Raw genomic sequence first — 12437 nt, forward strand, 5'->3', positions numbered from 1 at the left:
GAGATGCTCCTCATCAAGGTCCTCGTGCTCGGCTTCGCCGCCGTTGCTTCCGCCCATTGCTCGAGCCCCGACGGCGGCACCTCGTGCGGCAGCCACGTCAGCGCCGCCAGCTCCGCGGCCAAGAGCGCCGTCACCAAGATGCTGTCCAAGCGCGACCAGAGCGCAATGGAGTTGTACAAGGAGATGTTCCCCAACGGAGCCAGTCGGATATCCACGTCGGGCGAGGGGCTGCTGTGTGGACTCAGGGCGCTGCTGAGCAGCCTAGAGGCGCAGATGCCGGATCTGAAGCCGTTCCCCGACGTCGAACAGATGCACGCGTTTGCCAACTACGGGAACACGGCGGAGACGTACAACCAGTGGAGGGCAGACACGCGCGACCCCGAGGATACCCTGGAGGAGGTCAAGTCCAACTACCCGGCCGATTTCCTCGCCGGGGTCCTCAGCGATTGGGCGATGGCGTGCCATGGCTTTGGGCTCCAGTTGGGAGTCCGACGGCGCGAGTTCGGCACTTCCCCCGACGGCTACTTGGTCATCCGGACCGGCAACACGCCCATTGGAACTCTCTGGGTGGCGCATTCCAGCGATCATTACGAAGGGCTAAAGCCGAACCCGGGGCCGAACAGGCCGTGGCTCACAGGCAACAAAATCGTATAGACTTGTAGAGGGTGGACATTGGTGTTTGGGACATGTGCAAGTCCTCGACACCCCGCTACTTTTATACAGAACCTCTTTTACACTCAAATGGCAGATGCAAGCCTGAGAGCTTTGTTGTAGCAAGATGTCAGATTTGGCTTTTCGAATTGCGATTTGGTTCTTCGAATTTTTTGGTTGTTAGCAACGGGGGTGGCGGTGACCTGGCTGGTAATCGCCAGGATGCCCCTGAGGGTAGCGAATGACTAGCGCATGATTGCGGTGATTAGACATTGGAAGTTAAAGCGTGTATATTAGCTGGTCTGCAAGGTTGAAAAAGAAAGTTGAGAGATTGGGTTGCTTAATAGAAACCATTCAACACTTGGCCATCTCATCTCTTATGTATTGTTGAAAACGGGATGCTCCTTACTTGATCCTGTACAGGGAGCCCCGGAGCTGAGTCCCAACCAAACCTGCCAAGGCGGCATGGGTCGACGTGCCGACTTTGGTTCATGGAAAAGTTGTTCCGGAACACGCAGTTGATCTGTCATATTCAACCGTCCTGGAGATGGAGCCATGAGGCGTGCGAGGCTGGCTCCTCGACGCCACGGATGAGGCGATCGAACAAGGCCATGTCTACTCCCTGCATCGCCCAGTCGTCTACTCCGGCCGCCAGGCTCGGGAGAACGTTCCGTAGAGGGTCGTGCGCAGTGCCGTCGCCGCCATCCAGCAACGTAGCGTCCGACCATGGGGCCCAGTTCAGCCCGGCGGGTGTTTCGCCGCTGGTGTTATCGCCAGCTTCTATCCCTGGCACGAGATCCTGCGCTCTTCGTATCTCGACCGTCCCGAGGTACGGAACGTGAATGCGCAGCAGTCTGCCATCCATGGCGTCGCCGGTCTTTGCGCCGCATTCGTCGTCCTCGTCCGAGTGCGGGCTGGAGTTGGCGCTGTAGCTGGTCCCTGTGGCCGAGTCTGCCTCGATCGCGAGCAGCTTCTCGAGGATCTCCACCGTTTTGACGGCCGGCGGTCTTTCAGATACCCTGATTCTATCGAGGGCCTGCTCCATCAAGCCTCTGTCGCCAGGCCGCTGATGCGCAAGAAACTCTAGCGGTTCTGCCGCTCGTCGTCGGGCGTCAATGTGTGCGACGCACAGCGCCGTGATGGCGATAAACGTCAGGAAACCCGTGCCGTGACAGTGGTGAGAAGCGTCGTCTGGGGCAAAGGCCACGAAGCGGGACAGCACCTCCCTGCTTGCATTCACGGCGGTGATTTTGCTGCAGCTATGTCTGCCGTCGGTTGAGGTGCTCAACAGGTACGGCAAGTGGGCTCGGCCGAGGAGGTAAAAGTGCGTAAATTGATACATGACACTGAGGCGATCTTGATACGACAGGGCTTCGCCTTTTTGCGTCGACATCAGCCACCACTGAGCGGGCATGCAGGCCGCCGCCCGCTGCAGCATCTTGTCGACCTCGACGGTGGTGGCCACGGACTCTGTGCAGTTCTCGCGCTGGAGCATCAGCCCTGCAGCGGCGCAATCGAGACGCTCGAGTCTTTCGACAGGACTGCAGGCGGCTAGAGCCTCGGGGGAGGCGAAGCGGTTGTCGGCTGTTCCTGGTGGTAGATTGAGCATGAGACAGAGGTAGCGGTCCGCCATGACGATGCGGAACCAGATGTATTCGAGATCGACGCGGTCACGAGTGTCGCCTTGGACGAACTTGATGCTTTGTTTGACTGGCCTGCCCATCCTGCACCGGTCAAGACCCATCATTTGCGCCAACGCCATGGCCCTTTTGTTTGACAACCACGAACGCCGTAGGTTCCCGGATTTGTTTTCGCACTGGCCGAGTAGAAACATGCATTCTATGCCCTCGATCGACCCCAACAAGTCGGTGTCGCCCACGCAGCTCTGCACGGCCTTGAGAGCGCGAACCTTGGTTTGGTGAAACACGGGAGACGGCCCGCAGTCTAGGAATATGGCCAGAATAAGAAGACTGCGAGCGACGGTGATTGGGTGCCATGTTTCCCTTGGGGTTTGGAGTATGTCGCGTGTGGAAGCTGACAATGTTGCTCGGTAGTGTGCGCTGGAAGGTGGCGTGCATGCCAGGGCGACGGGGAGTAGCGGGCCTGACGAGACCGGGAGAGCCAAGATTGCTGCGAGGACATCCCCGGTGGGCCAAGCTGCCACAAGCCGCCGTGACAACTTTGTAAGCTCGGGAACGGGCTCAGACGGTTCTTCATCGGCAGCATCTATTGTCGACTGTGTTGTGCTTGCACGTGCAGGCTGGCATGTTGGGGCCGCATCTGGAGTCGCGACGGGCGACACGACCTTGGTGAGGGCCTCGATTGATGCCTCCACCTGGCTCAGCCTGGCAGCCACGGATACCCCAGCAGGCTCCTCGGGAAGATCCTGACTCACACAGGCACTCCCCCGGCGCTGGCAGGCAACACAGACGGTGCCAGGAGTGCCAGGAGTGCCAGGAGTGCCGGGAGTGCCGGGAGTGCCAAAAGTGCAGCGCATCTTCCGCCGCTTGCATTCCCAACAGCTTTGTGTTCCTTTTCTGATCTTGCGCCGTTTGACATTGTGCGTCGCGTTGAGCTGCGGTGATCCGGGTCGAGTTGCCATGGTTGCTGGACTGCCACGGTTGTGGGATATCGCCGAGACGGCGGAGGAACGATGGAAAGGTCTTGAATGAATTAAACCTGGCCTGCGGCGGTCCAATGCGGCGGAACGAGCGATATGTAAGCGTCAGCATTAGTCAGCGTAGACGTGTTCCGCCGTACGGCGGACGAACCGTACCAGCGGGCTTTTACCCTAACCCTGGAGCAGTTTGTCAAGTATAAGACGCATCCACGACCACGTTGGATAGCAAGTGAGACAGCAAGCAGCAAACAGCAAACAAACACAGCGAACAAATAAAAAAAAAAACAAAAAAAAGAAAAACAAGGAATCATCGCCACTCAGGCTTCAGTGCTACTTTCACCATGGTTAAAATCGCCATCGCCGGCGGCTCGAGCGGTACGCATTCCTCACCTTGACTTGATGGCAGCTGCTAACTCTGGTTTAGGAGTCGGACAGGAGGTTGCAGATGCTCTTGCAGCCACAAAAAAGCATGAGATTTTGCTCCTTACACGCAAGGTATGCTACCGCTGCAGTGCGAGATCTCTCGTGTTTTCCCGGACATCTGTTGACGATTGCAAAGTTCCCCGACGGCACCGAGCCCGTCCAAGATGGCGCGACTTGGGTCCACGCCGACTACACAGACACATCGCAGCTCGCTTCGGTCCTCCAAGGCGTCCACACCGTCCTGTCGTTCGTCATCTCGGCAACCGACGGTAGGCCCAAAAGCGACGAGCAGCGAAACCTCGTCGATGCTGCCATCCAGGCCGGAGTCAAGCGCTTCGCTCCCAGCGAGTGGGTCGGCTGGAACCTGGATCCCGTGCCTTGGTACCAGTACAAAAAGGACATGCGGCAGTACCTCAAGGAGGTGAACAAGGACAAAAAGGTTCTCGAATACTGCCTCTTCCATCCCGGCTTCTTCACCAACTACCTCGTCTACCCACACCAGACGAGCAAGCACGTCAGGGCGTTTGAGAACATTCTCGACTTTCACAACCGCCGCGCCATCGTCGCCGAGGGGAGCGAGAAGGCCCGCATCACCATGACCACCGTGAGCGACTTTGCTGCGGTCACGGCACTTGCGGTGGATTATAAAGGCGAATGGCCGGTCGTCGGCGGCATTCGGGGGGAGGACATCAGCTTGGGAGAATTGCTCGCGCTAGGGGAGCGAGTCCACGGCAAGTCTGATTCTGTACTTGCCACTTGCACCGGAGTAGCAGCTGACCGACGGCATCATTAGGCCCATTCCACGTGGATAAGCTCGACATGAAAGACCTCGAGGCTGGGATTATCAAGGCCTCCTGGAGGCCTGTGACGGACCATCCCGCGCTCCCCAAGGACCTGACCGAAGCAGAGAACGACTTTATGATCGCGCGGTTTGCCATGGCCATCGAGGCCGAGGTGTATGCGGCGTCTGACGAGTGGAACAAGCTGTTGCCAGACTACAAATTTACCAAGGTGGAGGAGTTTGTGAGGGGAGTCGTGACGAGTCGGCAATAAATATGGTTTTGTTTCTGTTAGTCAGTTCGAGCAGGGTCCGCCATTCACAATTGCACCTTTGGTTTGAGATCCACCCAGCAACGGGGCAGGCGAGTCGTTATCGACATGCGTCATGAATGCTTGAGAAAGGATGCCGTTTGCGGACGCTACCATGGGCCGAATTACTCGACCTTCCGTGTTGGGACTAGCCTGCATGCGCGATAATTGGAAAATGCAACTCGACTTGAACGCTGATAATCAAAATCCGGTAGGTGATGGACGATACTGGCGTCATTTTTACCGTTGTCGTGAGGGGTACCCCAGCGGATGGCGTCGTGGCATCCACTGTTGAAATGTAAATAAAGGGTCAGTCGGCGGCCCTCTGTCCGTTGCTGCTGGTGTCTACCTTTTTGTGCAGCATCGTAGGTCAGACGCCATGATTTCTCTCGGTAAAGTAGCGACGGCCCTTGCGGCGCTGGTCTCTGTGTCGAATGGGCTGCAGAGGTTCCCCGAGTCACCAATCGATCGTTATGAACGAACGCATGAGGTATGGGACTGCTCTATCATTTTGGTCTGCTGCAAAGCGCTAACCAACTCCCCCCAGCCTCATCTCGCACGTCGACAAAGCTCGGGCAATCCGCTGACGCGGCTGTACCCAGAGTACAACCTCTCGGTGCCCATCGACCACTACCACAACGAGACCAAGTACGAGCCGCACAGCGACGGGACGTTTCCTCTTCGGTACTGGTTCGATGCGCAGTTCTACAAGCCCGGCGGGCCGGTGATCGTGCTCAGCGCGGGCGAGACCAGCGGCGTGGGCCGGCTGCCGTTCCTGCAAAAGGGCATCGTCTACATCATGGCCAAGGCGCTGGGCGGGGTGGGCGTGATCCTGGAGCACCGCTACTACGGCACCAGCGTCCCGACGGCCGACTTCAGCACCGAAAGCCTGCGGTTCCTGACCACGGAGCAGGCGCTCGCCGACACGGCCTACTTTGCGCAGAACGTCAAGTTCGAGGGCCTCGAGGACCACGACCTCAGCCCCGCCGCCACGCCCTGGATCGCCTACGGCGGCTCCTACGCCGGCGCCTTCGTGGCCTTCCTGCGCAAGGTGTACCCGGACGTCTTCTGGGGCGCCATCTCGTCGTCGGGCGTGCCCGAGGCCATCTGGGACTACTGGAAGTACTTTGAGGCGGCGGCCGTGTACGGACCGACCGAGTGCGTCGAGACGACGCGGAAGCTGACGCACGTCATCGACAACCTCCTCCTGGGCAGGGCGGGCGACGACCCGGTCGCGCAAAAGGTCAAGGCCGCGTTCGGGCTCGAGTACGTCAAGCAAAACACCGACTTTGCCAACGCCATCAACGGCGGCATCTACGGCCTGCAGGGCTACAACTGGGACCCGGCGACCGGCAGCGGCACCGACAGCTTCTTCCGGTACTGCCGCAACGTGTCGTCCGACGACGTCATCTACCCGGCCACGACGGCGCGGCGCGACGCGGTGCGCGACATCATCACCGAGGGCGGCTACGCGGACGAGCTGGGCGTGCTCGAGACGCGCATGCTCAACTACATCGGCTACGTCAACCTGACGACCGTGTCGCGCTGCACGGCCCGGGACAAGTCGACGTGCTTCGACAGCTACGACCCGGCGTCGTACCAGAGCGACACGCTGCGCGACACCTGGCGCCTGTGGCAGTACCAGGTCTGCACCGAGTGGGGCTACCTGCAGACGGGGTCCGGCGTGCCCCAGGGCCAGCTGCCGCTCATCTCGCGCCTGGTCGACGTCGAGTACAGCACCATCGTCTGCCGCGAGGCCTTCAACCTGACCGCCGAGGCCGACGTCGCCAACATCAACAAGTACGGCGGCTTCGACCTCAGCTACCCGCGCCTGGCCTTTGTCGACGGCGAGTGGGATCCCTGGCGGGCCGCCGGCGTTCACGCCATCGGCCGCCCCGTGCGCAACTCGACGCTCGACGAGCCCGTGATTCTGATGCCCGAGGCCGTGCACCACTGGGACGAGAACGGCGTGTTCCCCAACGAGACGGTGCCGGGACAATTTCCGCCCCTGACCGTGTCGGGGACGCAGATGCAGATGGTGAACTTTGTCGAGGTGTGGTTGGACGAGTGGAAGGCCAAGTTGTGAAAAGACTTTTTTTTTTTTTTTTTTTTCTCTCTCTTTTTAAAAAAAATAATAATTTAATATTAATTAAATTGAGGGGGTATCGTATCTTGTATATCAAGTGCTGCTACTTTATAAATCCTTCATCTCCGGGCTCCACATGTTCATCATGACGCCCTTTTCGGCAAAGTCATGTATATCGTGCCTGGGAACTATAAAAGGTGGCCGCTCGTCGCGGACCTTTGTCAGTTGCTCAAAGGCATACGCCAGCCCGATGAGCTTTTCCTCGCTAAAGTGTCTACCGAGAAAGGCAAACCCGAATCTAGATGTGTGTGTGTGTGTGTGTGTGTGTGTGTGTGTGTCAGTTAACAGACTTTCCTTGCCTTTGCTATTGCCACCAAAGAGACCAGATACTTACGGTACGCCAGGCCCGTATTCCACCAGACCACCGGGGTTCAACACGACCGGTTCATCCTCCGGGTAGAACCCCAGCGGCACCGTGATGACGGGACAGCCGATGATGGCGCACCAGCGATAGGCCCACGAGGTCGGCAGCACGACGGCGTCCAGGCCGTGCCTGTCCAGCGCCCCGATGACGCCGCCCTCGGTGCCGACCTCGAGGTTCCACTGGTACGCCTTCCACGCCCTGACGTCTGTGTTGTTGAAGCCCCGGTCGAGCGCGTCGTCCCACGTCGACGTGTCCCTGTGCGGCCACTCCTCCACCGACCGGCTCTGGGTGTGGCCGCGGATCTCGTAGAGGTTGGTGATGTCGTGCGGGTTGGTCGAGAGCTGCGAGAGGTACTTGGCGATGTTGGACACAAAGTCCGAGTCCATGACCACGGCCTCGTTGTCCGAGTTCATCAGGTCGTCCATCCTGGTGAAGTTGGCCTCGTCGACGATCTCGACCCCGGCGTCGCGCAAGACGTCCACGGCATCGTGAAAGGCATCGAGCTCGACGCCGTAGCCCTGCTCGTAGATGTAGTCCAGCAGGTTGGTCGGCAGCCCGATCCTCGCGCCCTTGAGCCTCCCCTTGTCGCAGGCCGCCACGTAGTCGGGGATGGCACCACCACCCGGTATGGCCGACGTGTAGTTGTCGTTGGGGTCGACCCCGGCGATCGCCTGCAGGAGGATGGCGGCGTCCTTGACCGTCCGCGTCATCGGGCCCACCGTGTCCTGGTGCTCGCTGATGGGGATGACCAGGTCGCGCGACGTCAGCCCGACCGTCGTCTTGAGGCCGACGATGCTGTTCCACCCGGACGGCGAGATGATGGACCCGTCCGTCTCGGTGCCCAACGTGCCGGCGGCCAACCCCAGCGCAGCCGCCACCGCGTTCCCGCTCGAACTCCCGCTCGGCTCCTGCTCGGGAACGTACGCGCCGAGGCACTGGCCGCCGTGTGCGCTCCATCCGCTGGCGAGGTAGCTGCCGCGATAGTTGGCCCACTGGCTGAGGTTCGCCTTGCCGAGGATGATGGCGCCGGCACTCCTGAGCTTCTGCACGACAAAGCTGTCCCGGGGCACCTTGGCGCCCAGCAGCAACGTCGACCCGGCCGTGTTGTTCATCTTGTCCGCCGTCGCGATGTTGTTCTTGAGGAGGATTGGGATCCCATGCAACGGGCCCCTGGCCTCGCCCCTGTCCCGGGCTGCATCTAGTTGGGCGGCTATCTCGAGCGCGTCTGGGTTCACCTCGGTGACGGATCTGAAATATCCGTCAACGTCTTCGATGCGAGCCAGGTAGGCTTTGACGAGATCTACCGACGTAAAGAGCCTGTCCTGCAGGCCCTGTGCGAGGTCGTCTATGGTTGCGTCCAGCAGCGACGGGAACTCGACGCCGCCGATCTTTGTTGGTGGGGAGAGGGCACCGTGCACTGGGGTTGTGGCGAGCAGAAATAGCGCGGCTCGTAGCGCCATCATGTCGGTGCTGGTGCTGGTGCTGTACTGTAGTGGCTGTTCAGTGTGGTGGCTGCTCACAGTGGCATGGACGGACTAGCACTTTGTCTCAACTCTCTCTCTCTCTTTCTCTCTCTCTCTCTCTTTCTCTAAAAAAAAAAAAAAAAAAAGCAGCTCATGATCAGCGGGGAGATTCCAGAATTAGGAGTCAAAAAGGTGGGCACATATGGATTTTAAAAACATCTGGACTCAACCCCAGCCTTGGCTGTCTGGCGGAACTAGGCCTCGACCAATCTGGAGCCCACATCCAATCAGCCACTAGTGTCCTATAATTCTGGAGACAGGGGACCAAGATGCCCCGGAATATGGGGTCACTACCCGATTGACCAGGGGTTGACACAAGCGTCGGTTCGATCACTGAAAACCCGGGACGATCTTTACTACCGGAGTTTTCATCCAACGTGATGTGATTTTCATGCTGGCACATCTCGGTTAAAAAAAGATTTTCTCCTTGTGGGCGAACAAGATCCGCAAACCGAACGAGAAAATCCCGTCCAGGCTGCTGGGCGCATTTGATCGACCTCTTGTTTTAATCGTGTCGGGACTTGAGAGTACAGCTTTCCGTCCTGTCGCAGGCGTGCAACAATAGAATATGGCCTTGATCAAGTGCGGGATGCAAAGTCCGGTTCATCATACGGAACAAACAATTACAAGCGATGCTATATAACTGGGAAGAATAGCCCATCTCGTTTGTCTCTTTTGCTGGACAACTACCGACAGATGGAGCTTAAATATGGGACGAACTGGGGCTACCTGTATCTCGCGTGGGCGGCAACCGAGATTGCTGGATTTCGCAACAGGGGCTTAATCTCAGCGGGCCAATAAACGGGCCAGACTTGTGAAACCCAGGACCTTGGTTGAGACAAGGGATGTGGGATGAAGCCGCCAAGCAATAAGCATAATCTGTAACAAGCCACCCGGGTCGATTACGTAGAGGACGTTGGCCAAAGGCTGATAGCGTCGGTACGGTGGGCAGCGAATTGACAGATAAAGGAGCAGAAACGCGGCAAGGGGCCGAGGCTGGCGCTGCATCTTGGCCTGGCCTCTTTGGTGTATGAATGACGCGGACGCCGTTGTAAAGGACCAAGTAGTGCACATCTGCGGCATTTAACATTATCCAACAGACAACCTTTTTTTCCATGTGAGTTACAGGTCAAGACTTGGCTGGAGATTTGGCATCCAGTCAAGTGGGACAAAGCACGGACTTGACACGAAAGAAAGTATTCCATCACACACACATCTTCAGGTAACCTTATTATTAACAATTTGTCATGGCTACATTCTTGAGTCGTGACGTTCGTTCTGTACATACTACATAACATGGAAAATTAAGGACATCCTGCACCTGCAAACAGAGAGTCGTCTGCTTCTCCCTGGGATGTTTCACATGTTCCACAACACCGCAACCACAACGCCGCAACCACAACACGGCCGCTTTCATCTACGCTACCTCAAACCTCGGATTGGACCAGAGTGACGCCGGCAGCCGCCGCGGCAGCAGCCTTCTTGGCCATCTTGGCGTCGATGAGGGCCTGCTCGGCAGGGTCGACCTTGAAGCCCGGGTCGACGGTGCCCACGTTCTGGGCGTCGGCGACGGCCTCTGAGCGGACGTGAGCGTACGTGTCACGCCTGAACTTGGCCGAGCGGCGGGTGGTGGTGGTGGTGGTGGTGGTGGTGGCGCAGACGGGCGGCTCGATGAGGACGCCGGTCTGCGGGAAGGGGTCGAGGGGTCCCCAGATGTTGCCGTCGTCGTCGGCGCCGACGCCCTTGGTGAGCCAGCCCATCTCGGAAAAGTCGTGGGGCACGGGCGCGGTGCCCGGGACGACCTGCTCGCCCTGGACCCAGACGTTGACGGGCGCGACGTAGGTGCCGGCGACCAGGCCGTTCTTGGTGGTGCGGGTCTGCTGGATGCCGTCGATCTCGACGGTGGCGCGGTACTCGCGCGTGTAGCGGGCCAGGACGTTGTTGCGGTACTCGAACTTGTTCTGCTCGTTGCGGCCGCCGCGGAGCCCCGTCGACGCGATGATGCGGTCCGTGGTCGCGCCGGTGCAGGGGTTGACGTCCATGGCGTACAGCGAGATGGTGGCGCGGTTGTTGGACGTGAAGCCCACGAAGCGGCTGGGCGTGATCTCGGCGTTGGGCGACGGGTTGTCGATGCCCAGCAGCGCCAGCTCCACGCGCACGTAGGCCACGCTGCCCGTCGTCTGGATCTGCGTGTTCATGGTGACGATGTTGAAGGCCAGGATCTCGCCGTTCTTGTGCACGCCCGAGTACGTGATGAAGTCGCCGGCCTGGAGCGGCGCCATCATGAGCGGGTCCGGCGCCGTGAAGATGCCCGGCCCGGCAAACGGACGCTGGCTCAGCGGGCAAAGCGGGTCCGTGCTGTTGCGGGGGATGCACATGGGGAAGCCCGAGAAGGACGTGATGCTGGGGTTGACGTCGTCGGCCGTGAACTGCGGGAAGCCCTTGTAGCCGACCGAGAAGACGCCGTTGGGGTCGTTGATGCGCACCTTGGGCCCGTTGCGCAGCTGCAGGCTGCCGTCGGCCATGTCGATGCTCTCGATGAAGCCGCTGGCCAGGTTCTCAAAGAACTGGTAGATGACGACCTGCCCGACGCGCTGCTCGCCGTTGACCGTGTTGCCCATGACCTGCGAACGTTGGTGTTGTTTAGTCCAACTGGACGGCACAGGACCGACAGCGTGCAACTCAAACTCACCAGAGTCTCAAAGCCAACCAAGTCGTTCTTGATGGCGACAAACTCCCTCCAAGGGACCCAGGCGGCCGGGAACTGCACCAGAAGATTCTTGGGAACCTTCATCACCCAGCCGTTGACCGTGATGGTGCCACCGCTGTTGTAGGTGTCGTCGGTGACGGTAGCATCCACAAAGTCGCCCTGGATGAAGAGGGGCGCATCCTGAGCCAACACGCCGCAGAGGACGGTGGCGAAAAGGAGCAGGACGATCCTGCTGACGGCTGCGAGACCCATCTTTTGTCGGTATGTAACGAGTGGAGATGTCAATCAACGAAAGTGGTGGCTAAAGAGAGGCCGACTGCTCTTGATGATGGAGCTGTCTGAGGACAAACAGGATATTGGGATCCGGAGGAGGGGGAAGTTTGGTCTTTTATCTTGATCAACGACCGGCCATGCCATGTTGCTTGTCGAAATGCTTGGCGAAATGCATGTCGGAATGCATGTCGAAATGCATGCCGAAATTACAAACCTCCTGAATATCGCGCATAGTCCTGCCATACCACCTTATCTCATCGGCACTATGTAGATCCAAGCCAAGCCAATAATTACAAAAAAAAAGTCATGACTTGACAAACATAATCACCAGGGTCAACGGCCAACACAGGAACCCGCCAGTCGGTATAACCTTGCCAGTGTTGAAGATATATCCGAGTCGGGGTGGAGACAGGGACCGTGTGCAATGGAACAATGCAGCGCCAAGTCGCCGACTGTCAATTCCGTCGGGAGTTTTGTAGAGACGCTCCGGAGAATAAAAAGGGGTTTCTATTCAGCACAGGGTATCAGAGGAGCAGAGGCATATGTACCTTGGTAATCTAGGGTCAATAATCCACCAAATCCTGCAGCGTTTCGTGCCCGAAAGTGCATGTTGTAATTGCGGTCTGCAAGTCATCAGC

The 12437-nt window shown here is 58.6% G+C and overlaps 4 protein-coding genes across 4 annotated transcripts; 2 read left to right on the forward strand and 2 right to left on the reverse strand.

Annotated features, from left to right (window-relative positions):
- Nucleotides 1-3: 3 nt before the first annotated feature.
- On the forward strand, nucleotides 4-654 carry PpBr36_05467 (uncharacterized protein; the record flags this gene model as incomplete). Its single annotated transcript, XM_029892623.1, has 1 exon — nucleotides 4-654. The coding sequence occupies one exon, from the start codon at nucleotides 4-6 to the stop codon at nucleotides 652-654; it is 651 nt and encodes a 216-aa protein (XP_029750295.1).
- Nucleotides 655-1183: 529 nt separating this feature from the next.
- PpBr36_05468 (uncharacterized protein) lies at nucleotides 1184-3253 on the reverse strand (the record flags this gene model as incomplete). Its single annotated transcript, XM_029892624.1, has 1 exon — nucleotides 1184-3253. One exon carries the CDS (start codon nucleotides 3251-3253, stop codon nucleotides 1184-1186), a length of 2070 nt encoding a protein of 689 aa, XP_029750304.1.
- Nucleotides 3254-3612: 359 nt separating this feature from the next.
- On the forward strand, nucleotides 3613-6869 carry PpBr36_05469 (uncharacterized protein; the record flags this gene model as incomplete). The annotated part of the gene is made up of 7 exons (XM_029892625.1): nucleotides 3613-3646; nucleotides 3696-3766; nucleotides 3831-4439; nucleotides 4508-4717; nucleotides 4999-5081; nucleotides 5153-5273; nucleotides 5331-6869. The coding sequence occupies 7 exons, from the start codon at nucleotides 3613-3615 to the stop codon at nucleotides 6867-6869; spliced, it is 2667 nt and encodes an 888-aa protein (XP_029750303.1).
- Nucleotides 6870-6977: 108 nt separating this feature from the next.
- PpBr36_05470 (uncharacterized protein) lies at nucleotides 6978-11778 on the reverse strand (the record flags this gene model as incomplete). The annotated part of the gene is made up of 4 exons (XM_029892626.1): nucleotides 6978-7167; nucleotides 7264-8780; nucleotides 10250-11440; nucleotides 11509-11778. The coding sequence occupies 4 exons, from the start codon at nucleotides 11776-11778 to the stop codon at nucleotides 6978-6980; spliced, it is 3168 nt and encodes a 1055-aa protein (XP_029749459.1).
- Between the last annotated feature and the right edge of the window lie 659 nt (nucleotides 11779-12437).

Source organism: Pyricularia pennisetigena, chromosome 6 (assembly GCF_004337985.1).
Source record: "Pyricularia pennisetigena strain Br36 chromosome 6, whole genome shotgun sequence".
Taxonomy (NCBI): Eukaryota; Fungi; Ascomycota; class Sordariomycetes; order Magnaporthales; family Pyriculariaceae; genus Pyricularia; species Pyricularia pennisetigena.